The sequence below is a fragment of the Orycteropus afer genome, unplaced genomic scaffold, assembly GCF_000298275.1.
Source record: "Orycteropus afer afer isolate SDZICR_OR568_19922 unplaced genomic scaffold, OryAfe1.0 scaffold00020, whole genome shotgun sequence".
NCBI classification, from domain to species: Eukaryota; Metazoa; Chordata; class Mammalia; order Tubulidentata; family Orycteropodidae; genus Orycteropus; species Orycteropus afer.
In genome coordinates, this window is record NW_006921607.1 from 2,235,124 (window position 1) to 2,259,646 (window position 24,523).

Consider the following 24,523-nt stretch of genomic DNA (forward strand, 5'->3'; position numbering starts at 1 on the left):
TAAATCTTTATGGAAGTAGATTGCCCAGTCTTCCTTCCACAGAGTGGCTGGTAGGTTTGAAGCACCAACCTCCTGGTTAATAGTCCAACACCTTAGACACTATGCCACCAGAGTTCCTGCAAACCTACCTAGTCCTCAATTTCCTCTTCTTTAAAATGGGGTGATGTTACCTATCTCAGGGAGTGTTGTGAGATTGAGAGGTGTCTCCTTGGTAACGCTGTGGAGAGCAGGCCTCTTGTAAGCATAGCTGGAGAAGTCCCTCCGTCCCCAACACAATCAAATACATGGGCTTTGCTACGGTGTCTGAATGGTTCTGCCTTGAGTTTACCTTCACTTAGGCTGGACTGCATGAGACAAGCATGTCAAAGCATTCCAATTTTATTTACAACCAGTCCCCCATTCCTACCTCACCCCAGTTCCTCAGCTTTGCTCTGAAGCAGTAGATACTTCAGCCAACCCTCAGGCTAGGGGAGGAGACCCTCTGTTGGGGAAACATGCAGGGTGGGCGCCTCACTTCTTCTGGGCTTGTGCCCTGGCCCGTTGAATCTTGTCAGCCGTGGCCCCATCTGTGGCTCCAGTGCAGTGGGATAACACGAGGCTCAGCTCAGCCTCGTTCCGGTGCTCGATGGCCACATCTGCAGCCTGAGCCACGTCCCTGTGGTGTGAGCAGGAGAGGAGATGGTGTCAAGATTGCCCACCTTGCCTCTCTTCAGCCTACTGCCTCAGCCCCACAGCATCCACAGGGCCACCAGCCTACGCACCCAACCAGAAGCAAGGCCTTGACTTTCTGCTCAGGGCCCACGCGGGAAGCATACTTCTTGGCCTCGTATTTGTTGTGTTGCTTCATGCAGATCTCCACAAAGGGCTGAGAAGGGGAGGGAAAGGGTGGAGGGAAAAAGAAGGCACAGCCTTCTTGTCCTCTCTTTTATAAGTAAAAGCCTAACGGATACATTGTCTGTGTGCATTTTATATACTCTCCCTTATGTATGTTTCCCTGTCTCCCACCCCCCTTACACATGCACCACCTTCCACACAGGCAGCAGGTGTGATCTCAACATCTCAGGGCAAAAAACAACCTATACCCAAGATCTTTCAGAGCCTTGAAACCAATATTTCCAAGCCTCTGCTCCACCATCTACAGCTATCCCCTCACAATGGGTGGTTCCTGCCCTCTCAGGCCCTGTGTTTTCTCTCACGGCTGCCCACACCTAAGAACCCCTGCCACAGAAAATAAACCCCTTCAACATCCTCCTCTGCCTCAGATACACGCCTCACTCAGACAGAACCCTCCCTCAGGCACGTGGACGCCCCGGGATCCCCTTAGGGAAGGCAGCACATTCTCCCTCACATTGCCATCTGCAGACAGACCCGGCCCATCCTGCACTGCACCCAGCACAGTGTCTGGTATCTGCCCACAACCATGCACACACAAGGAGCTCTCCCTGACCCTGTGGGATCGCTAGCTAAACAGACGCAGGAACAGGCCATCCTGCCTACCTCTGTGCCTGGTCCCCTCCCCAGGACTACCCTCACTAGAGGTGAGGCGGAGGGAGGACCCCTGCCTCACCAGGTAGCCGATGGGTGACTTCTTGCTCTTGGAAAACTTCTCTAGCTCCTCCCAGTCTTCCAGATCTGCCAGGGCTGTCAGCTTTAGCCACCAGAGCCTGTGGGGAAGCTGGGCTGTGAGGTGCTGCAAAAGGAGCAGGCAGTCCCAGGACCTGTATATAGGCCAGGCCCTCACCTACCTCTTGTCAGGGATACGGAAGTCACGTGCCAGCTGCTCTGCCCGCTTGTTGTGGCCACCAAGGATGAGGGTGGTGACTGTGTCATGTACTGACAGGTCTAGGAACTGACCCCCCAGCTCGTCTTCTAGGCGCCGCTGCAGCCGCAGGAGCCGCATCTGATCTTCTGTGGCCTGGGGACCGGGATGAAGTAGGGTGGGAATGAGGGATAAGGAGGGAAGTCTGGGAGAGGAGGAAAGGAGGTTTCTAGAAGAAAGCAGGACAAACCTTGGCTCCAAACTCATTCTTGGCCTTGTAGAAGGCATCAGCTGCCGTCTGCAGAGCTGCTACTCGCCCCTCAATACGCTGCAAGGGAATGAAGGGTGGCCTGAGCTCACAGCACACAGGACCTGGCCATCCTGCCCAGGGCACAGCCTTCTCCTCAATTCCCCAGGGTCATGAGGCCGCCTTACCCACTGGGTACACCACTCTGGTGTCCCTAGTAGGATGGCTAGCTCCACTGGAACCCACCCCCATTCTGGCCTCACACCTTCTCACAGTCTCAACAGTGAGGATCAGTGGGGGTGTGCACCAAACACAGAGGCCTGGAAGAAGAAACCAGACCTACTGTCCCGACCCACAGGCCCCACCCACCCATGGCCCCCAGACCTCCTCAGCAGCATAGCTGGCTCGGATGTGGAAGCTGCCGAGCTCCTGGTGATTGTCATCCTGATTGTAAAGGTCCTTCAGCGTTTCTAGCTCCTGGTGCTTACAGAACTGGGGCCACAAGCAGGCAATCAGTCAGTGAGGCCAACTCGAGGGCTCAGGAGGCCCCAGCTCCAGCCCTGCCCACCACACCCACTTGTCGGTACAAACTCAGGGCCATGGGCTGGTTCCGAAGCGTCATGAAGAAATCTCCTCGGTTCAATTCGTTCTTCAGGTGCAGCAACACCGTGAATACTACAGGACAAGAATGTGAGGTGGGGAGTCCGGCCTACCCTCTCACACAGCCTAGGGGCCAGGCCTTGGCCTCAGGTTTGCCCTGCTCACCCAGGTCAGTATCCCCACTCTCGATGGCCTTGTTCAATGCCAGTTTGCTCCTTTTCATCTTTAGAAGAAGGGGTACCTGCTCCCCTGAGCGTGGCTCATACTCCAGCAGCTGTGGGGTGGGGAGGAGATGAAAGCGCAGAAGAGGTGCTGGCTGGGGCCCTTTACTTCCCACATCAGAGTGTCTGGGGAGGGCCAAGTGCCTATACCTTAATAGCTAGCTCTGTGCGGCCACATCCATAGGCCCGGGCAGCAATGTCGGAGTAGGAGACACCAGGTGTGTCACCAAGTTTCTGGTTAATGGCCCGAGCAACATCCTCATCAGACACATCTTTCTGTTGCACCTGCAGAGGGAGAGGAAGTGAGTCAGACACACCTGGATCGATCTCATACACACACACACACACACACACAGGCCCTTGATCAGGACCCACTCCTTCAGCTCTGCACTTTGTACTTCATATTCCTCACCAGTGGCCTGGAAACCCCCAAATCCCCTTGGACCCCACCCACATCCTCACCTTGTAACATGCCCAGTGGGCCAGGATCCTGCTGACGCCCTGTACTTCAGGGAGACGCAGGTACTCGCATATCTGGATGGCCAGGGGATAAAGCCTCCGTAACACGAGCCTGGCAGGCAAGGGGGGAAAGGGTACAAAGAATGGATGGGATGGAGCATGGGCAGTGGCCCTGGCCTGTGTCCTAGGCTCCCAGATCTCAAAGCAATGGATCAGGAGCAGTGACCACAAGACAATCCTCCCAAAACGCCACAAAGCCCACCCACTTCTAGCCCTTTTCACAGCCCCCTGGCCTTGCTGTACCTGTCCAGCAGCACCTGGATGGTGAGCTGCTTGTATCTGTATTTTATTTGGTTAAGGATCCAGCTGGGGGAGAACCCTGTTTGCCATGGATCTGCAGGCAGCATCCCCAGCCCCTACGCCTTCCTCTGCCACCCCTGGCTATAGACACCCTTCCAGGATGCTCAGGGATACTGGCTATAGGTGAGGGGGATGCCAATGTGATAGTCCCGAACGGCATTGAGCACACGCAGGTCCTGACACATGCGCACAAAGCTGTCAGGTGGAAATCTGTCGAGGAAACACTTTCCGAAGGAGGCTGCCTATAAAGAGTCAGAGGGCACTAGAGGAGAGATTCCCCTCACCCCAGGCCTCCCTGACCCAGCCCCCACGTCTGCCCTCCAAGTCCACCCTGAGCAGGCTCTTCTGCATGTCCGGCCAGTGCTCATGTCCCGCAGCCTCGATGCACTGCTGCACGGCCTGGGTCAGCTGCCCCAGCTCCTGGATCTCCCGCAGGTACTCATCCGCCTTCTGGCTCTCTTTCTGGAGATAAAAGGGTGCCAGGGATGGGGCGTCATGACAAAGGACACCCCCAAGTCTGGCTCCCCCAGCCTCTCTGAGTTGTAGTTCAAATGCACTGTTTGGGGGCTGAACAGGCCAGAGCCCACACCTCCTCAGCTCAATCCACCTGAGATGCCCACAGACGTCCCCTCACATCAACCTAATTGCCTGTGACGAGTCTCGAGACTTCCCAATAGCAGCCTGAGCTTGTACCTGGGCTGGGGGCTCCCTGCCCCTCCCCATCACCACATGGAGGACACTGTGAGCCTTCAGAAATCCACCAAAGCCAGTTCTCCCCAGCCCAGGTCAGTGTCTTGTCTGGTCCCCTGTCTTGACAGGTAGCTCCTGGCTATGCCCACAGAGGCCCAAGCTGGGCCAATCAAGGGAAGGGGAAAGGGAAAGAGGAGAGCATCTCAGGGCCTGGGGAGGAGACCAGGGTAGACCTTACCTCATACTCCTTCTGGGCCTCCAACAGCAGCGCCCCAGGGGCCATCGAGGCAATTTTGAAGATTTCCTCACTGGCCGCTGGGGGAGGAAGTTGGTGAGTTTGGGAGCTCCTCAGTCCTGCCTCAATACCTTGCTCCTGCTCTGGGGCCCATGCCCAGGGAAGCTGTGGTGCCAAGGAGCCCCCATCCTAGATTACATGTTACCCTTATGAGGGCCTCACCTGGAACCTCATGCAGGAACTCGAGGGTGCTACGTGAGAAGATGCGGACTCCATCGAGCTCAGGCACCAGGTATGAGTCTTCATCCAGCACGAACCTGAGCTTGGTCAAGGCTCCCAAGATTACTCAGAAAGGCAGTAGGACAGGCACCACCCCCTTGCCCTTGCATACCTTACACAGGCAGCCCTCCAAGGATACTGGATGCTCTCAGGTGCATCACCCACCACCATTAGCCGCCTTTCCCAGGCCACCACAACGGCTCTCTCCTTGCTACGAGGACGGCTGCACCTGTGGGGCACCACCACACATCCACGTCTGGAACACAACACAGGATGCTGGTCCCACTGCCCCATCTCCCACATCACAGCCCACACTCCCTTTGCCTTGGGACAAGACAGCATGAATGCCCTGTCAGCTCCCCAGGGCATATGGGGACCACAGCAGGGCAATGGTTTCCCGTAAGTGTGGACAACAGGGAAGATAAGCTCCAAGCTCCACATGGCTTGGATGGCACACAGAATGAATCAAAGTGTCCCAGGAAATAAGGCTATGTCCCACCCCTATTCCTAGTGTAACACCCCCATCCTCACCAGACCATCTGCTTTGGGGGAGCCCGGATGTTGCAGTTGAACTCACACAGCTTCTCCTGGAAGGGTGTGGGACATGTCACAGCCCTGTCCCAGCAGTCCCCAGACTGACTGAAAGGCCCCTCCCCTAGCCCCAAGAGGTCTTCCCTGGCCATGGAATCACTGTGCTGGCCCAGGATCTCACCTTGAGTGACGATGTCCCCATCCAGATGTGGCCTGTATCTGTGAAGAGTGCAAGATGCCGGTACGTGAAGGAGACGGCCATCTGCAGAAAGCTGCTCACTCCTGGAGCCAGGCCAGGGGGCGTCTGGGGCAGGGCCGGGAGGACACCAGGTACACTGACCTCTCAGAGCCCTCCACGCTGCCTCCCTCTGCCCTTCCATTTTATTCTGGCCCTAGCACTCTCACCACTGCAGAGCAGGCAGCGTGGTCCAGGAGGTAGAGATCAGGACCCATGGCCAGAAGAATGTGGACTGCTCGCTCCTGGCACAGTGTGGTCCAGCATGAGGGCGCACTCTGCAGGCCTATGCCAGGGAAGGGGGCAACCTCAGGATGACCAGGGCCCACAGCTCCTGCCTCCCTGGGTCCCACAGTGTGTAGGCATATCCAGGGGCGACGGATCGCTGTCCTGGGATGTCAGGGCTCACCCGGCACCTCTGGCATGCGGCGGAGCTTGAGGTCACCCACATTGGCACTGAGCGTGAAGCGGTGGGCCCCTGTGAGGATGGCCACCCCGGAACCAAACTCTGTGTGGAAGATCCGGGCATCCAGAACCCGGTTCTGGAGTACTTCCTGGGGAGAAGGGCCACGGGTTGAAAAAGCCACAGGGTCACAGATCCCCAACTCTCCTCCTCAGCCCCCAAGGTCCCTACATTGCCCATGCTGAAGTGTCTCCGGAAGTCACCGTGAAGCCCATAAACCAGCACTGCACCATCTTCCTGCACACAGAGCAGCTCCTCCTCAGCTGACCAGCCTAGGGACACCACGGGCCCACTCTTCCACTGCAGGGAGGGAGATGCCTGGGCTATTAGGGGAAGGTGGAATCCCTGCCCAGTTTCCCATCCCAGGGATGGTTGGAGGTACTCACCAGCAGGCTGGCCAGGGGCATGCCAGAAGCTGAGTAGATCTCGAGCACTGGCCGCACGCTGGCAGGCTTCTCCTTCCGCCAAGGATTCCTGAGCAGTGCTACAGTTTGAGAGGAGGCTGTCTGACCTAGCTCCCCAGGCCCACCCCAAGGGAAGCAGGCCTCATGAGAACAGAATTAAAAGCATCTCAGTATGGTGAGTGAGGAGTGGCATATGCCAGCAAGAACCGCCTGACAGCAAGGCCCCAAGGAACCAAAGACCTTGAGTTCATCCCATCCATGGTCCCAGAACACAGGGCAGCAGAGGAGTGACATACCAATGGGGCCCCCATAGGGCGCAGCAGCCACCAGGCAGTCCCGGAGTTCCTCCTTCAGGTCCCAGTCCATGCTGTACAGCTCATATTTCCTGCCCACACAGAGGCAAGTGGACATTAGCCTCCTCATGACCCTGCCTCCCAGAGGGAGAGACGCCCCATCCCTTACAGAGTCCCTAAAGCCTCCACTTGTCCTCCACAGGCAGTTGGTGAGGTCCCTGAGGTGGGCAGGGAAGCTGACTAGACACAGCCAGGTAGACCTGACATCCACAGGCTTAGGTGCAGCAGATGAAAGAAGGCAAGAGTGTGGGCAGGAGAAGATGTGGCCCTTGCGGCAAGTGCCCATGGATGATAGGAACTCTCAGGACAGGCAGGCTCTGTGGCAATATCCAGAGCACATACTGAAACAGGACTAGAGTGGGGTGGCTGGCTCAGGGCTATTTTAGTGGGAAATAAGACCTTAGTGAGGGTCTCTCTGGATCTGGATAGAACAGAAGAAAAATATGGAACAAAACTCAAAATCTTACAAAGTCCAGATTTACTGGATTGGTTGACACTGGAGGACTCCCCAAGACTAATGCCCTGAAATACTCTTTAAACCTTGAAACTACCCCAATGTCACCTTTAGCTAAATAACAGAGTAGCTCACAAAATAAAGAATATAACACACGAGGACTACACTCCTTTAAAAACTCATCTATATGAAACCAAAGGGTCAACAGTTACCCTAAAGCAAAGATGAATAACAGGTAAGGGAGCAAGGAAACTAGATTGCTAAAATCAGAACCACCAGAATGAAATTAATGAGAATATTGACACATTATGTAAAATACAGCCAATGTCATTGAATACTTTGTGTAAAAATTGTTAAATGGGAACCTAATTGGCTATGTAAACTTTCACTGAAAACACAATAAAATATTATTAAAAAAATAATAATAAAGAGAGAGTTGAAGTAAAACTTCTGGATATATGCAAATAAATAAATCTCTTATCTTATCAAGACCTGTTTTTACATCTCTAAATGAAGAGAGAGAAAAGCGGGGGGGGGGGTGTCTCTCAGGGAGTCTTTCTTCCGTTTCTGGTCTTAATAGTAAATCAAGCTGTGGGCATTATACCCAGGGGTCCTGCTCAACACTTCTTAACATTCCCTTCTTCAGTCTAAAAGGATCACTAGGGACCTTCCTTGATGCCCTAACCTGGCCCATGGACCCAATAGAGGTTTTGGGTAATTCCAGATGGTTAAATGGTTGACCCATAAGGAACATACTCAAGTTAAAGCTTGGCTTCAGGTCTATGCTGTGAGCTCCGACTCTGAACATGGATTGGGGGCTGGGGGCCTGGACCATCCAAGAGGCAGTTCCTCATTCAAAGCTACATAGCCCATTACACCCATGAAGAAAACAAGAGAGTGATTAAGGCCTGAGTGCTCAGGGTTAGGCTAGAGCTGAAGGGGTTTAAGGGAAGAAAGTTCCTTGTCCATGCCACACATGTTGACAGACCCACACCCTCGTGCCAGCCCAGCACGTATGTGTAGACAGGAACATGTCAGACATGCCTAAGCCCTGCCCTTGGGAAGTTCTTTTCCCTAGTGATGGGAAATGGACACTGGACACAGCACTTTCTACAAAAACAGAGAGGGTGCTTAGAGAAATGACAGTTGCTACAGGAACATGGAACAGGGTGACCTAAACAGGTCAGAGGGCTGAGGAGGCCTCCCAGTGGGTATAGTACTTACACTGAGACCTAACGGCTGTGAACCAACCAGGGAGACAGAAGCCAGGGAGGGATATCTGGGTGGGGAAAAGTGCATGGAGCAGGAGATCATCTGCAGAAGAGGAAGCACCTAGGACTGCCCAAGCCCCCGTCATGACAGAAAACAGCAAGGGCCAGTGCTTCCAGGTCCTGTACACTGTGTGCAGAGCACAGGAGTGCTGTCACTTGGCCAGCACGATCCTGGCTGCAGGGAGAAGAGCGAACAGAGAGGTAGGTGGGCAGGGAGCAGGGTGGAGAGTGCGGAGGGCAAGGGAGAGGCTGGGCAGCAGAGATTACACAGGGTGTGGATCCGGCTGAGATAGCTGTTCAGGACTGCGACTTTGGGACTAGAGAAAGTAGAGAAATCTGAGTGACAGTTTGAAGGCAGATTTGACCGCATTTTCTGATCAACTTTAAGTAAAAAGCTAAGGAAAGACGGCAGTGCTGCTTACTGAGCCAGGAATCACAAGAAGAGGAGCAGATACGCTTGAGGTAAAGACGACTGACTCAGTTTTACAGGTACTCCATTTGCAGGGCCTGAGAACAATCCAAAAGGAGCTTAGGAGAGAGGCCTGCGTTGGAGATGCCAACCTGTGAACACTTAGCTGACAGGAGAGGGCACTGAAACCACAACTAGGCGGTAACTGCAGTGAGATGTGCGCAACCAGAGACAGAGAGAGAGAGAGAGAGCGCGCTCACACGCTGTGCGAGAAGAGCAGCCCGAGAGGATTAGGCAGTTTGCGGCATGCCATCATTTGAGCAGCCCGAGAGGATTAGGCAGTTTGCGGCATGCCATCATTTGATGTCAGAGACGGGGAAAGGGGACAGGGAAGGAGGGTGCACTATTCCAGGATGCCGCGAGAAGACAGTGTTTAAGGACAGTTCAACAGGTATCATTCCAGGGGCCCTCCCATTAAAGGGCAGGAAGATGACCACCATTACCTACTACTTGACAGTCTTCTTGGGGTACTAGACAAAACAAATAAATACCATATGATCCATGTATCATAAATACTATATGATCCCAAACAGATAAATACTGTATGGTCTCACTTATAAAGCAAATACATAAAAACTAAATTTTATTAATTGTTACCATGGGTTAGAGTAAGTGAGAAAAAGGGTGTTTTTGTTTGGGGGGATTTGAGTTGATGTTAATAAATACTTTGGGGAAACAAATAGCGATAATGGTGGCACAACATGAAAAGTGTAATCAATATCAGGAAACTGTAAATATCGAAATTGTGTTGGCAGATGTTTTTACCATAAGAAAAAAAAGGAGAGAAAAAAACCACTGAAAGAAGAATGGTCAGGGGGTATCGCATACTATTTTATATAAAAATATTTGAAAACTAAACACAGAAACTTTATATAGGCTAATATCTGTAGAAGAAAAATATGAAAAGGTCTTCCAGAGCTAGACACAAAATCCAGAAATTTTAAAGGAAAAAACTGGTAAGAGTATGTAAAAAATTTTAAATCTGTAATGTTAAAAATAAATAAATACAATAAAAGCCAAGTTGGCCACTGTGAGAAAAGATATGTAACACCTGTAACAAAGGATTAATATCAAGAACTGTGTAAACCACTCCTTTACCAATCAATAAACACACCTGAAAAAAGAGTAAAAGGTCAAACAGTCAAAGATATCTCTAATGACTAGGTAAATATGAGTTTTAAAAATCATTTTCATGTTTTGACCATGTGAATGGCAAACTTTTTAAATGGCTAACACATCCAGTGTTGCTGAAGATGTGGAAAATGAATAGTATTCTCTAGAGTGCTGGAAGTATAAATTGGTTTGGCCCTTACGGAAGGCAATGAAGTTCTAGGTAATTTTTAAATGTGCACCACCCTTTGACCTAGCAATTTCACTCTAATATTCAAACTGATAAAACTGCTTGTAGAAATGCACAAAGGTATAAATGTACCTGCAGCACTGTTTAAAATAAAAAAAATTTTTTAAAAATCACTGCCATGGCGTCAATTCCAACTCAGCAACCCCACAGGACAGAGCAGAACTGCCTCACAGGGTTCCCAAGACTGTAAATCTTTACAGATGCAAACTGCCACCATCTTCGTCCCACAGAACAGCTGGTGGGTTTGAACCGCCAACTTTACGGTTAGCAGATGAGTACTTAACCACTGTGCCAACCTGGAAAAACTTCCTTAGATGTCCATCATAAGGAGAGTCAAATTCAAACTCACTGCCATTGAGTCGGGCTATAAATCTTTACAGAAGTAGATCGCTCCCTCTTTTTTTCACAAAGCAGCCGGTGGGTTTGAACCGCTGACCTTCAGATTAGCAGCCAAATGCTTTATCCACTATGTGAAAATGAGACTGGTTAAATAAATTGCCCTTTCTGGGAAATATTATGTGACCATTAATGAGATGACTATGCACACTGGCACAAAATGATTTCTGAGATATATTGTCAAATTTAAAAAGTAAGCTGCAGATCAGTATGAACCGTATGAACCTCTTTATGTAATAATAAAAAAAAAAAAACCCAGCATATTTTTAGTAGGCATCTTTACACATAATCGTGTAAATACATAGAAAAAGGCCCAGAGGCCACCACACTAAGCAAAGGAACAGTTGTTACCTCTTGGAAGGGCGGTGAATTATGGGAGGGAAGTGGGGGATTTAAAATTTTTATACTGTATACTTCTACACTATCTGAATTTTTTACAATCCACGTGCTTTTAACATTTTATTACTAAAACCATCAGATGAAATTTTATGAGATGATAGATATTCACACAGACTTAGCATGCCAGTTAACAATTTATTGCCTCTTGGCTCCAAATTCACCCTTTAATACATGCTAAATGAAAATAGGTTATTATTCCTTTAAGCATTTCCGTTACATTGAGCACAATGCTACATTTCCTCAGTAGAGGGCACTAGAGGAACACTGCAGGAAAAAGGGACTCTCCTGTTTTCAGTGGTTGCGCACTGGTCAGCAGCAAATGTGTGAGGACATCTGGTGGTACTCTGGCCTAGTCATGCTCCCAGAATGGGTGGTCTCAGACATCCCAACCCAGACACATGATCACTTTCCTGCAGCTCTCTTGACACACGATTCTGCCTCCTGCCCACACCAACACCTCTACTTCCTCTATGTGCCAAGTGCCTGGTCACTGACTGTGCCCCCCGTGTACCCCAGGCCACAGGCTGTGTGTGGCCTGCCTTACTGAGACCGTGTGCTCCAGGCCTCCTGGCCACACCAGCACCCCCACTTCCTCTGCAGTTTCCATGACCCTGGCTACCAGCTGTAGGTCACCTGTGTCCCCAAAGCATTACTTCCTGCTTGCCCAGCAGCTCACTGTGGCCTGGGCAAACCAGTGAACTTCTCTGCCATCCAGTGGGCTGAAACTATACCTTGTACTGGGAGTGATACCAAAAGACCCCTGAAGATGGATGAGATTTGGGGATTGGTTTAGTCATACTCTTCAGCTTGAGTGCAGTGCTGAGCTCCTTGCCAATGGGAATTGGGATGTTACTAACCCACTAGATGGATCACCGTTTAATCAAGCTACTGGTGCTAGTCTATGAAGCATCAACTGAAATATATGCTTTACGAGTGGCTACTGCACTTGACTGTTAAGGCAGTAATGACTATAAGGACTGTGATGTAGGACTGATTTTTTTTTATCATGGTAAATATATATAACAAAACATTCGCCGTTTCAAACCTTTTTACATGTACAAATTAGTGGCATTAATTACTTTCATCAGGTTGTAAAAATACCATCACTATCTTGTTTCCAAATTTTTCCATCACCCTTAACAAAAACGCAATACCCCTAAAGGAATGGGAGCACTCCTTTCTCCCCTACTTCCCATCCCTGGTAACCAAATAAACTATGGTCTCATACATTCACCTATTTTAGATAGTTCAAGTAAGTGGGATCATATGATATTTGCCCTTTTGTGAATGACTTACTTCACTTAGTATGTTTTCAAGATTCATCCGTATTATAGTATCAGGACTTTATCTCTCTATCTGAATAGTACCCCGAAATTTGTTTACCCATTATGAACTTGAGATTATTTCTACCTTTGGCTACTGTGAATAGTGCTGTGATGAATACTGGTATACAAGGGTTTGTTTGTGTTCCTGCTTTCAATTCTTTTGGGTAGATATTGAGGAGTAAAAATTCTGGGTGGTATGGTAATTAATTCTATATTTAACTTTCTGAGGAATTGCCAAATTATTTTGCACAGTGGCTGTACCACCGCACAATTCTACCAACAGGGCGAATTATTTGAGTGCACTTGAGCACTTACAAAGAGAAAATGACCAGCTCGGGCCTGTTAAATCTCAGCTCATAGCAGACTCTGAGAACCACAGAGCTTCCATAATAGCCCTAAGAGTATTTTATTTCTTATAGCTACACAATTGATATTGCTGAAAATCAAACCCAAATCTTAATTGTGTGGGTTGCTGCATTACAACAGTTGAATTTACAGTCTCACCTTATTTCTTATGTGAAAGGGCATTTATCAGAAAAGATCCTGAAGCTTGGTTGGCTCCAGGGGAAACAAACAAATCTTGGACCTCCCCCCCCCCAAAAAAAAACTTCTTCGCCTTCCTTACCTGTACAAGTAGTTTGCCCTCCTATGTTCAAAGGGACAAGCCTTCCTCTGCTTGGAAACCCTGTGATAAACTCACTTAGGGTTGATGGTCTTGGAAGGGAAGTCCTCACCCCAAGGCTGATATGGCCAACACTGCTGCCAAGTGCCTAGAGTGCCAACAGCAGAGACATGCCCCAGTATGGCACCATTCCTGGAAGGACTACCCTGTAAGTTGATTACTTTGAACCTCTTCTACCAGGGAGAAGGCAAAGATTTCTCTTCACTGATACATATTCTGGAGGTGGGTTTGCCTTCCCTCCCTGCAGTGTTTGGCCAGCCACCACTGGTGGACTTACAGAATCTTCCATCAGGGCATCCTGCAGAACACTGCATCTAATCAAGGACTTCACTACACAGCAAAGGAAGCGCAGCAACAGGTTTAGGATGAAAGAATCAAATGGCCTTACTATATACCCCATCAGCCACAAGTGGCCAGTCTAAATGAAAAATGGGCTGTTTCACTAAAAAAGGAGCTCTCGTGGCACAGTGGTTAAGGCAGTCAGTGGTTAACTAGAAGGTCACTGGTTCAAATACACCAGCCACTCCACAAAAGGAAGATGAGGCAGTCTGCTTCCATAAAAATTTACAGCCTCAGAAACCCTACAGGGGTTGCAATGAGTCAGAAGTGACACCATGGCAGTGGGTTTGGTAGGCCCAGTGATGGTGCCAGATTAGGAGATAATACCCTGAGAGCATGGGTTCTGTCTTACAGGATGCAGTTTATGCTTTGAACCAGAGGCCATTATGTGGTGCTGTCCTCCTGCCAGGACACATGGGACTCAGAATCAAGGGGTGGGAGGAGGAGTGGCTCCTCTCACACTTACACCTAATCATCGTCTTAGAGAAATGCTGCTTCCAGTCCCCCTGGCAGCTTAGAAGGGTGCTAGTCTCCAAGGGAGAATGCTTCCACCAGAGGACACAACAGTGGTTCCACTGAATTGTGCCACCTCATCATTTCGGGCTCCTTACACCACAGAACCATTAGGAATTTGAAAAATGGAATTAATCTACCAGCTGAAGTGATTAATCCTGATTACCAGAGGAAACTGAGTAGCTGGCACATAATAGAGACAATAAAGACTAGGTCAAGGGATTCTCTAGGGCACCAATTGGTACTTCCATCCCCAACACTGAAGGCTAATGAAAAACTACAGCCACCAAAAGAAGGTAACTGAAGAATGAAGGCTTGGGTTACTCCACCAGGTAAAGAACCCAGAGTGGTGGAGGTTCTGAGGGCAAAGGAAACAGGGAATGGGTGGTTGGAAGCCAGAGATATCAGCTGTGACCTCATGACCAATTTCAGAAATGAAGACTGCAGCAGTTTTGTATATTTTCTCTAAACTGGTTATATGCATGTGTTTATTTGCATGTACTAACCATTATCTTGTCTCTCCTCCTCATTTTATTTTACAAATAAATTACTGGAGGTTTACTTTACCATTTAGCCATGAGGTAACAGACTACTACCTATTCTGAATCACTGAACAGAGTATTCAGCAGGACTGTGGCTAAATTTGAGGAGTAATTAATACCACCTTTGAAGGATACAACTACTGAGACCATGAAACTATACGTCTCCTTGTTTTGGGAAAGCAAAGTTCTTCGCTTGAAAGACAGAGAGCAAGCAGCATGTTGTTAAGCAAAAACAGAGCTGTTTCGCTGGGGTAAGGGAGTTCGAAAGTGTAGAGATTGGTGCATGGGGAAGCTGAACAGCCAAAGGGGTGGACTGTGCCAGTTATCAATTTATTGCCTCTTAGCTACAAATTCACCCTAGCATTTGACTGCTAACCAGAAAGCTGGCAGTTCAAACCCACCAGCCACTCCTCGGAAGGAAGGTTAGGCAATCCTACTTGCGTAGTGATACTGCGTCGGAAACCCAAGGAGGGGTCGCTATGAGTCGGGGCCGACTCGACGGCACATAACAACAACAACAACAACAACAACAACCACCTTAGGATAGAGAACAGGTAACAGATGAGAGGAAAAGGTACCACAAGGAAGCAAGGGGAAAAGTCCAGAATGTGGCTTGGCCTCTTCAAGAAGTCAATGGCATGAAAACAACAGGTGGTGAGGATAATAATATTCTGGTTTACAAGAGACTTAATTATGAGATGTAAACAAACAAGTAATTCTTGTTTGGGTCTTGATTTGAATAAACCAGCTATAAACACACACTTTGAAGACAACTGGAGAAATCTGAATACGGACTGGTTGTTGGATAATACCAAATGCTAACTAAGTTTGCCAGGTGTGAAATGACATTATAGTTTTATAGGAAACTATTTTTTTTTAAGTGATGTACATTAAAGCTATGTCTGTGATTTACTTTAAAATACAGCAGGAAAAGTATGATTGATATTATATGATGCCTTTGTTTTTAAATAGTCCACAAAAGTGTGTGTGCGCGCGAGTGCGCACGCACGTGTACACCTGTGTTGGAAGTGAGGGGATAGACAAAAAAAGAATGGCAAAATGTTGATGGTTGTTGAAACTAGGTGATGAGTACATGGATATTCACTATACAGGCATGCTGCATGCCTCATTTTACTGCACTTTACTTTACTGTGCTTTGCAGATGTTGCTATATTTTTTTTTAAACAAACTGAAGGTTTATGGCAACCCTCTGTCAAGCAAGTTGATCAGCGCCATTTTTCCAACAGCATCCACTCACTACATTTCTCTTTGTCACAGTCAGGCAATTCTCATATGGTTTCAACCATTTTCATAATGTCATTGCACATTTAATAAACAACAGGATAGTATAAGCATAACTTTTATATGCAGTGGGAATCCAAAATATTCATTCAACTCAGTTTTTGTGATACTTGCTTTACTGTGGAAGCCTGGAACCAAACCCACAATATCTCTGAGGTATGCCTGTATTAGTTTCACTATGTTTGTTTATAGTTGAATTTTTCCTTAATAAAGTTTTTTTTTCAAAAACTTCTAAAACAGTTGAATCAAACATAGCAATGCGATAATAGATGACTATATGGTGTTAATTCTACTACTGAGCACTATTGTGTACTATGCCGCATATTTGAAATTTTTCATAATAAAAGGTTAAATAACAATTACTAGGAAAGAAGGGGGGCTCATCTCTGTCCAGTATTCCAGGGAGCCAAGCAGTGGACAATGTCACTAAGAACAGTGGGCCAGCACTGGTGTGAGTAGTCAGGGTGAAGGAAAAATAGAAGTCACTATTCTAAACATAAAGGCACTCTGGTGGTATAGAGCCTAAGGCATTTGACTGCTAACCAGAAGGTTGGTGGTTAAAACCCAGCAGCCACTTCACAGAAGGAAGACCGGGAGACCTACTTCCATAAAGATTCACCACCTCAGAAACACAATGGGTTCGCTGTGAGTCGGAACTGACTCGATGGCACCGAGTTTGGTTTCGGTTTTATTCTAAATATTCATTGGGGATAAAGAGGTGCAAACAACATGATCTCAGCCCTGAAGGAGCTTAATTTAGCAGAAGAAACTTACAGAGATTCCAAAATTGCCCTACTGTGCCACACATAGGAGCTCTTGTGCCACAGTGGTTAAGTGCTCAGCTACTAACCAAAAGGGCAGCAATTCCAACCCACCAGCAGCTCCTAGGGAGCTCTGGTGGTATAGTGCCTAAGCCATTTGACTGGTAACAGAAGGCTGGAGGTTCAAACCCACCAGCCACTCCTTGGAAGGAAAGTTGAGCAATCTACTTCCATAGTGATACTGCCTCAGAAACCCAAGAAGGGGTTGCTATGAGTTGGATCCAACTCAACGGCAGTGAGTTTGGTTTTTGAGTTTGAGTAGCTCCTAGGAAGAAAGATATGATAGTCTGCTCCCATAGAGTTTACAGCTTTGGAAACACTATGGGGGCAGTTCTACTCTCTCCTATAAGGTCTCTATGAGTAGGAATGGACTCCACAGCTGAGAGTTTGGTTTCTGGTTTTGGTGTCATACATAACACACTAGAACATCAGGCCCTGTGAAGCACAAAGGAGTCAGTGGACCTTACTGGAGAAAATCAAAGAAGGTTTTAAGAACACTCCCTGAACAAAGTCCTGAAGAATGAGCAAGACTTCTCCAGTTAGATAGAGAAGGTGATAGCAGTCCCCACAGAGGCAACTGCAGGCTGGTGCAAACACAGGGAGCCATGAAACATCATGATGTGTTGGGGCCTGTAATTCTGTGGGTAGGAGAAGGGTAGATGAGAATGGAGAGATAAAGAAGGGTAGATGTTCCACAAGGATTTTGTACTTCATCCTACAAACAAGAGAAGCCACGGAAAAATCCTAATGTGATCGTTTATAGTTTTGAAAGATTCGTGGTTTAGAACTCTGACTCTCATGGGAGGGCTGCCCCTAGCCGGGGTCCTCACTCGCGCTACCCCTGGAGTCACTGACGACTTGTCCCTTTCTCCCAACCTTGGTCAGTAGTGCTAATGCTATGGGTTCAATTTAAAGTAATAGCGACTATAATGTCCACTTTTGGTAAAAGTTTTATTTAGGGTAGCTAACTGCAGGGCGCTGAAACACGCTCCTATGCTGCAGTGTCTTGTGTTTTAGAAGCTGTTTTATAAACGCTAAAACCACAAGGGGATTTTGCAGAAGCTTGCAGCTGATTACACTTCCCACTTCCAAGAACCCAGGGGACATTCCGGGAATAGTTGGTGCTTTAGGTTAAGGCTGTTTACCAAGATTTGAGGAGTGTTGGCTTTGATATCTATTATAGCCAGGGTTGCTGCTTGGGGAGCCTAGGGTGGGGACGGGGGCACACCCCAACCCACGGGAGTGAGGGCAGGGAGAGATGGCCACTTCACTATCTCGCCCCCTGCACGCTCCGGCCCCCTGAGAGAGCTCCTGTGGTCTGATTGCAACAGTAGTTCTCCGCCAGAGACTGGGCACTAGCTGCCACCTGTGGGTGGCCACCCTCAACGTGATCTGAGCATCCTTCCAGAGGCTGACACACCCGTGCTTCGGTACTGGCCTCTGTCCCTACTTGTATGACCACCGTGCTTGCCTCATTTTCCTTCTCTGGAGGAGGGGAAGGCCCAGCTTCCAGCCCATAGGGGTCTTTGCGCTGGGAGAGTCGGGGAGTGCCGGGATCCCGCCAGCTGCGGGGAGAGCAGGCGTTAAGAGACCCAGCGCCTGTAGTGACTGGGGTGCGCCCCACCGGCTGCACCAGGAGACTCTTGTCCGCAGGCGAACGGGGTAAGCCGGGTAATGGGTGGGCGGGGCAGCTCACCGGTAGAAGGCAGACTCTCCGAGCGGGTTCCAATTCGCCGTGTAACAGTCCATGGCTGATGCAGAAGACTGCTGAGCAGCGCTGAAGGAACGCTCGCTTAGCGCGGGCTCAGGGATGGCGCTGGCACTTCCGCTTCCGCCCATCGGCTTCACGTGTCGAGGTCGCCGCGGCCGCCATCACCACTGTGGGCAGCCGCACTCGGCTGCCGCAGCATCCCCCACTCGCACTCCGGGCCTCTAGCTTGCCCGGGTGGACCTGGCCTTGGCTCCTCCCCGCCGCGGCGGGCATCCCTGTCGTCTCCCCGCCCCATCAGGCTTTGGGGGTCGCGCAGGGAAGGACATGGGTGACCGGAAGTGGAAGCTGTGAGCGCTCACGGTGCGCTGCCCGAGGCCTGAAGCGCCGTCGAGGCAGGCGCGACGCACGCATGGAGAACGCTGGGCCACGGGCTGTGCACCGACGGCTAACCCGGACGCACGGGTTCCGCGGGGCGGGAGTTTTACAGAACCGACTGGCCTCCCGGGGCGCAAGAACATGAGGCTAGGCTAGGAGCCGGCCGCAGACGAGGCGCGAGGAGCGCGGGCCTGCCCGGGTCGCCAGTGAACGGCGCCGAGCCCCGGGACTCGGTAATTGGCGCCTTCTGACGCGCGCATGCGCGAGCTGGCGGCGGGCACGTGGCCAGGCGCTGGGCGGTGCTGCGCAGAAAGCGCCACAGTTCCCGGGAGGCGCGCGCTGTGACCCCCTGCCTCAGTGCCAAACGTGGCCAAGGCCAGCTCTGTGATGGGGCCCATTCTGCTGCTGCCCCCTCCTCCCTGTAGCTCTGGGCAGCCTGGGAGGGGCCCGTGCAAGCCTTCTTTATCCAGAGCGGGCCCTCGGGCCACTCTGTCCTGAGCCCCAACCCTCAGGCGGCTTAGTGGCCTTTCCCTGCAGCCTGCCATTGTCGGCAGCGGCATGGTCTTCTATCTGGAGAACAAGGAGCCTCGCCGCCCTCTGCCAAGCGCCATGGTCCACATCCAGGCCTCGGAAGTCCAGCAGCTGCTACACAACAAGTTCGTCGTCATCTTGGGGGACTCCAGTGAGTGCCCCTTTAGGATCACCCTTCCCAGTCATGTACCTGCAGCGTGTTCACTGCCTGTATCTGGACCTTTTCATCTCCGTCTCAAAGTTCCTCTTCACCCTTTAGTCTCTCCCAGTCTAGTAGGTCTTTTATTCTTTTTCTGTCCGTACACACCATTCACAGGTGCCCTGACACGTACCCTGTGCACTCTTTACCCTTGCCTTACTCTGCATTTCTCTCCCAGATTTCCAGTACCCCATAATTTCCCTGTGGGAGCAGTGGCTTATGTGTTGTCTGTTGTCTGTCTCCCTGGTGATTTGCCTGACTGACTTCTGCCAAATGATCTTGGGTCACCCCATACAGAAGAGGGGTGAGGTGGAGCAGAGTTAGAAGAAACAGAAATGATGCAGGACATTTTAACCTCACCTTTTCTCCTCCCTCTGTGTAAACACTCCACAGAGTTGGGGTTAGGTAGCCCCGGTTCTGGGAGGATGGAAGGCCTAAACTTAGAGGAGCTGCAGTTGGGTGGGGCCTGTCAGCCTGTGATGTCTGTCTCTTTGCAGTCCAGCGGGCTGTGTACAAGGACCTGGTACTTCTGCTCCAGAAAGACTCACTGCTCACAGCAGCCCAGCTAAAAGCCAAGGTGAGGGAAGCTGGGTGGCCATGCCAGTGGTGGGTGGGCACAGACCCTGGCCTGGCAGGGTCCTCCTCCCTGGCATGGGTCTGACCAGCTAGGGGTGGGGGGGCAGGGGGAGCTGAGCTTTGAACAGGACCAGCTGGTGGCTGGGGGCCAGTTGGGCGAGCTGCACAACGGAACACAGTACCGCGAGGTCCGCCAGTTCTGCTCCGGGTCTGGCCACCATCTTGTGCGCTTCTACTTCCTCACCCGCGTTTACTCGGAGTACCTGGAGGACGTCCTGGAGGAGCTGACATATGGGCCCACCCCGGACCTGGTGATCATCAACTCCTGCCTCTGGGATCTTTCCAGGTTGGGAGGCAGGAGAGGTGGGAGATACCTGTAGAGGGTGGGAAAGTGGAGGTGTAGCTCCAAGATCCCCCAGAGCTGTGCTTTTGCCCACCCTGTGTGCTGCCCCACAGGTACGGCCGCTGTCCCATGGAGAGCTACCGGGAGAACCTAGAGCGGGTGTTCGTGCGCATGGACCAGGTGTTGCCAGACTCCTGCCTGCTTGTGTGGAACATGGCGATGCCTCTGGGAGAACGTGTCACTGGGGGCTTCCTTCTGCCAGAGGCAAGTGAGCAGGGCCTTGGGAGGGGTCAGCTAGCTGGTAGGTAGGGGACCTTCACTCTCCACCCTGCTTCATTCTGCTCTTAGACACTGTACTTCCTCACTCAGCTCCAGTCTCTGGCAGCCACTCTGCGGCGGGATGTAGTTGAAGGGAACTTCTATAGTGCCACATTGGCCAGGGACCACTGCTTCGATGTCCTGGACCTCCACTTTCATTTCCGGCATGCAGTACAGCACCGTCACTGGGACGGTGTCCACTGGGACCAACATGCCCACCGCCACCTCTCACACCTGCTTCTGAGCCATGTGGCTGACGCCTGGGGTGTGGAGCTGCCCAAGCGAGACCATCGCCCTGGTGAGCCTTGCCACAAGGGAGGAAGGTAGTGCTGCAGAGAGGGCCCCAAGAGTGCAGGACTCAAAACTGTAATAGGACAGAGGTTCAGAGTTGCTGTCATGGGGAGTGGGGGCCCCTTGAGGATTGTTGTGGCTCCTGAGTGCTCTTCCCTCAACTCCTGGGGAACATTAGATCCAGTCCAAGTTCCATTCTGTATGGTCTAGCCTTGTAGTCAGCTTTGTGTACATGAATGAACGTATACAAGCATTGTATCAAATACGTATCCAAGGAGCCTTGCCTTACGGATGAACAGGAAAGAAAGGGAAGCACTTCTAACTAGGCACAGTTATTGGGGTGGCAAGACGGAAATGGAGGCAGTAACCAGGCAGTATGTGGCAGGAGAACCTGAGGGGAGGAAGGCAATGCAGCGGGGAAGGAGAGAGGCAACTGAGCAGTGAAGTAACGTGATGTTTGCTATGGGTATTTTGGGATGGTCAGTCTGATGGCAAGAACGGAATGGACATATTCCACAGACTCTGGTTCAGTTTCAGGATCCCAGTGCACCCAGCTTGGTGCAGCTCTCCTCTGGCCCGTCTCTGGGTCATTAGTGGAGGCTTCTGAGTCTAGAATGATGGGCCCAACCCCACCTCACGCCTCCTGCGCATTTTGAGGTGTGCTGCCTATCTCATCTCAGTTATAAAGCTATCTCCTGTAGGAAACCTATTTCCTTGGCAGTCTCAGACCTTGTGTGCTCACAAAGGAGGCATTATGGCTGATTGTTTCCATGTCTGCTTCTCCCCTGGATGATGTTCTCACAGGACAGGGTTTCTGCCTTAGTTGTTGATCCCCCTCACCCCCATGCCTAGCATAGTTTCTCTGTATATGGTACCAGCAGGCTAAGCAGAGAATGTGGGGGCCACAGAGGCTAGGAGCATCACAGAGGTACACTCTCAAGGATTTGATAGCCGAGGGTAGGAGCATGGAAGAGGTGAATTAGGACTTTGACTCTATAATGGTCCAGTGTCCTTGTTTTTTAGATTATGAGAGATGCCCAGCAGAGGGAAGGAATGCTCTAATGGTCATTTGTGATGACTCAAGTCTTTTAAAGCTAGTTTTGAACTGAAGTTTTGAGCTGCAGAAATAGGGATGTCAAAAGGAAGAGTTGATTTCAGGCGGGAGGATGAGTCGGTGAGTTTGGCTAGTGCAGGTCTGTGTGAAGTGCTTTGGAGATACAGAGCGGGCCACAGATTTGGAGTCCGCAGCATGCTGCAGAATGAATGAAGCTGAAGGCTCCGGTGTGCACTGTGAAGGAGAGAGCATAACAGTGGTCACATTTTGGAGTTGGGGGAGAAGAGGAGCCAACATAGGAGACAAACACAGATAAGGGTGGAGGCACTCTAAGGGAGGGCAGAGGCTATTGGCCATATCACGTGATTGTTGGGAAGAAAAAAGTTAGTGAAACTTGTCAGTATGTGATTATGCTTAATAGGAAGTGTTGAGGGAGTGAAGAAGGATGAAAAGTGGCAGTGAGAGAATGGAAGTTGGGCAAAATGTACTTTGTGGAAGTTTGGAAGAAAAAGGAGACAATGACCAGTGGGAAAAGGGATGACCGGATCTTTATAAGAGAGAAGGTATCCACAGGGAGGAGCTGAAAAAGGAATAAAGCTAAAGATACAGGAGATGGGAAAACTGGGGAGCAGGCACAGGAGGGAAGCATGAGGTCAGAACAAAGGTACATCCTGACCTTTCAAAGAGCCAAGAAAGGAGGAACATGCCTTGGCTTGATCTGAAATAAGAAGGAAACAGTAGAACGTAGAAGGTGCTCCCGCCCACTGGCCCTGTCTCTGAGAGGTTTGGAAGTATGAAGGCAAGAGTTAAGGGCATCTCGGCTTCCCAGGCCTACCTAAAACAACCATCCCGTTCCTAGACCCGTGGATTGAGGACTGGCCAGAGGCGGATCATTCGTTCCAGGGAGTCCATAGGCAGCCCCCAGACTTCGGGGAGCAGCTGGCCTTGCACCCACCCCTGCCCTCTCCCTTGCCCCCACCCATACCCTATCCCTACCCCCTTCCTCAGCCTTCACCACCTCCCTTGTTCCCACCACTGCCCCAGGATGCCCCTTTTTTCCCAGGCCAGCCCTTCCCACCCCATGAATTCTTCAATTATAATCCAGTGGAGGACTTCTCGATGCCACCCCACTTAGGTAGGTGTTTCCACAGCCTCCCCTCACACCTCTTCTCGCCTCCCCTTGCACCTCTCCCCAGCCTTGCCTCCTGTGTCCAGGTAGACTGAGGGTTGTGTAGCTCCTTATTCCCCCAGGATTGGGATTGGTCACAGCATCTGAGTCTGGAACAGCATCTGTAGACTCATTAATCAGCTCATTGATCCTCACAGTATCTTGGTCTAGAGTAGGGAAAGTGCTATCCTCATTGTGCAGATGGGGAAATGGAAGCCCAGAGAACGTGGCCAGAAGCCCACTCTGATAACAACTGGTTCTTTTCTAGGATGTGGCCCTGGAGTGAACTTTGTGCCTGGTCCGCTGCCACCTCCAGTCCCTGGCCCTGTCCCTCATGGTCAACACCGGGGCCCAGTGGTCCACCGGGGGATGCCACGCTGTATTCCCAGTGGCCCCTACCCTGTGCCAAGGATGGGAGGGCCCTGCAGGCAACGGCTCAGGCACTCAGACAGACTGATCCAGACATACAAACTGGATGGACGGCCTCCTCCTCATTCAGGGACATGGCCTGGGTAGACTGGAATTGGGGCTGGGTTTTCCAGTGGCCTTTCAGGACCTGCCTGCCACCCTAGGAACTGGGCCAGGGTCTCCACTATGCCCCAGTGTTTTTCTGTCTATTGCTGTCACCAATAAAGGCTTGGAAGAACAGAGTGACATCTTCCTGTGTGAGGGAGTGGGTCTCCCAAACCAAGTTTTACAGTTAGGGAGGCTTCTTCCAATCTCTCTCCAACGTGGAACTTTGGCCCCTTGTTATTTAGAAACCATTGACTGTGTCCTTCCTCCTGTGTCACACACCCATTCCCACATTCACCAGAACACACGTGTGCTGCACAAAGACATCGGAGGGGTCCCCTCTTGTCAGCAGTTCTTTGGGATTGGAAAAAATCAAGGGCAGAGTTGAAATTGTCAGCATTTTATATGGAATTTTGGATTTGGCTAGGTCTCCTTACCTGTGTTTTCCAATCTCATGCATTCATTTCCACATTCAGTGTTCACCTAGCCATAGAAAGACACCTATCTTGTCTTACATAATTTTTGGCACACAGTAGATCTTTAGTAAGTGTTTGGAACTAAATAAGCTCCCAAGCCCAAGTGAAGGAGATCAGAAACTCATTTAATAGGTATGATGTGCAGTGGGGGCACAGTGAAGGCCAAACTGTTAGGGAAGGCAGTAGAGGAGCTAAGGAAGAAGAGTTTCATGGAAGGAAGAAACTGTGTCAAAGTCCCTAAGAAAAGAAAGATGAGATG

The 24,523-nt window shown here is 50.4% G+C and overlaps 2 protein-coding genes across 2 annotated transcripts; one reads left to right on the forward strand and one right to left on the reverse strand.

Annotated features, from left to right (window-relative positions):
* Positions 1–510: 510 nt before the first annotated feature.
* Positions 511–18,458, reverse strand: VPS16 (VPS16 core subunit of CORVET and HOPS complexes). The gene is made up of 24 exons (XM_007960006.2): positions 18,406–18,458; positions 6,780–6,868; positions 6,466–6,563; positions 6,251–6,379; positions 6,026–6,170; positions 5,787–5,902; positions 5,563–5,685; positions 5,382–5,437; positions 4,990–5,079; positions 4,794–4,888; positions 4,575–4,651; positions 3,977–4,108; positions 3,761–3,888; positions 3,590–3,625; positions 3,290–3,398; positions 2,978–3,112; positions 2,772–2,880; positions 2,584–2,681; positions 2,391–2,498; positions 2,010–2,087; positions 1,746–1,915; positions 1,568–1,664; positions 762–865; positions 511–655 (listed from the first exon to the last, which is right to left on the reverse strand). Exons 1-24 carry the CDS (start codon positions 18,456–18,458, stop codon positions 511–513), a joined length of 2,520 nt encoding a protein of 839 aa, XP_007958197.1.
* An 895-nt stretch (positions 18,459–19,353) lies between these two features.
* Positions 19,354–23,791, forward strand: PCED1A (PC-esterase domain containing 1A). The gene is made up of 7 exons (XM_007960009.2): positions 19,354–19,477; positions 20,023–20,102; positions 20,209–20,447; positions 20,558–20,708; positions 20,814–21,060; positions 22,967–23,242; positions 23,544–23,791. Exons 1-7 carry the CDS (start codon positions 19,354–19,356, stop codon positions 23,789–23,791), a joined length of 1,365 nt encoding a protein of 454 aa, XP_007958200.1.
* The last annotated feature ends 732 nt before the right edge of the window (positions 23,792–24,523 follow it).

Excerpts from the sequence above, each read along its gene's own strand:
- VPS16 (XM_007960006.2), bottom strand. The coding sequence starts at position 18,458 with ATGGACTGTTACACGGCGAATTGGAACCCGCTCGGAGAGTCTGCCTTC. Across the intron at positions 6,564-6,779 it reads GCCCTATGGGGGCCCCATTG|CACTGCTCAGGAATCCTTGG; the intron begins GTATGTCACTCC and ends CTCAAACTGTAG. Across the intron at positions 1,916-2,009 it reads AGAATGAGTTTGGAGCCAAG|GCCACAGAAGATCAGATGCG; the intron begins GTTTGTCCTGCT and ends CCCGGTCCCCAG.
- PCED1A (XM_007960009.2), top strand. The coding sequence starts at position 19,354 with ATGGTCTTCTATCTGGAGAACAAGGAGCCTCGCCGCCCTCTGCCAAGC. Across the intron at positions 20,103-20,208 it reads CAGCCCAGCTAAAAGCCAAG|GGGGAGCTGAGCTTTGAACA; the intron begins GTGAGGGAAGCT and ends GTGGGGGGGCAG. Across the intron at positions 20,709-20,813 it reads GGGGCTTCCTTCTGCCAGAG|CTCCAGTCTCTGGCAGCCAC; the intron begins GCAAGTGAGCAG and ends TTCCTCACTCAG.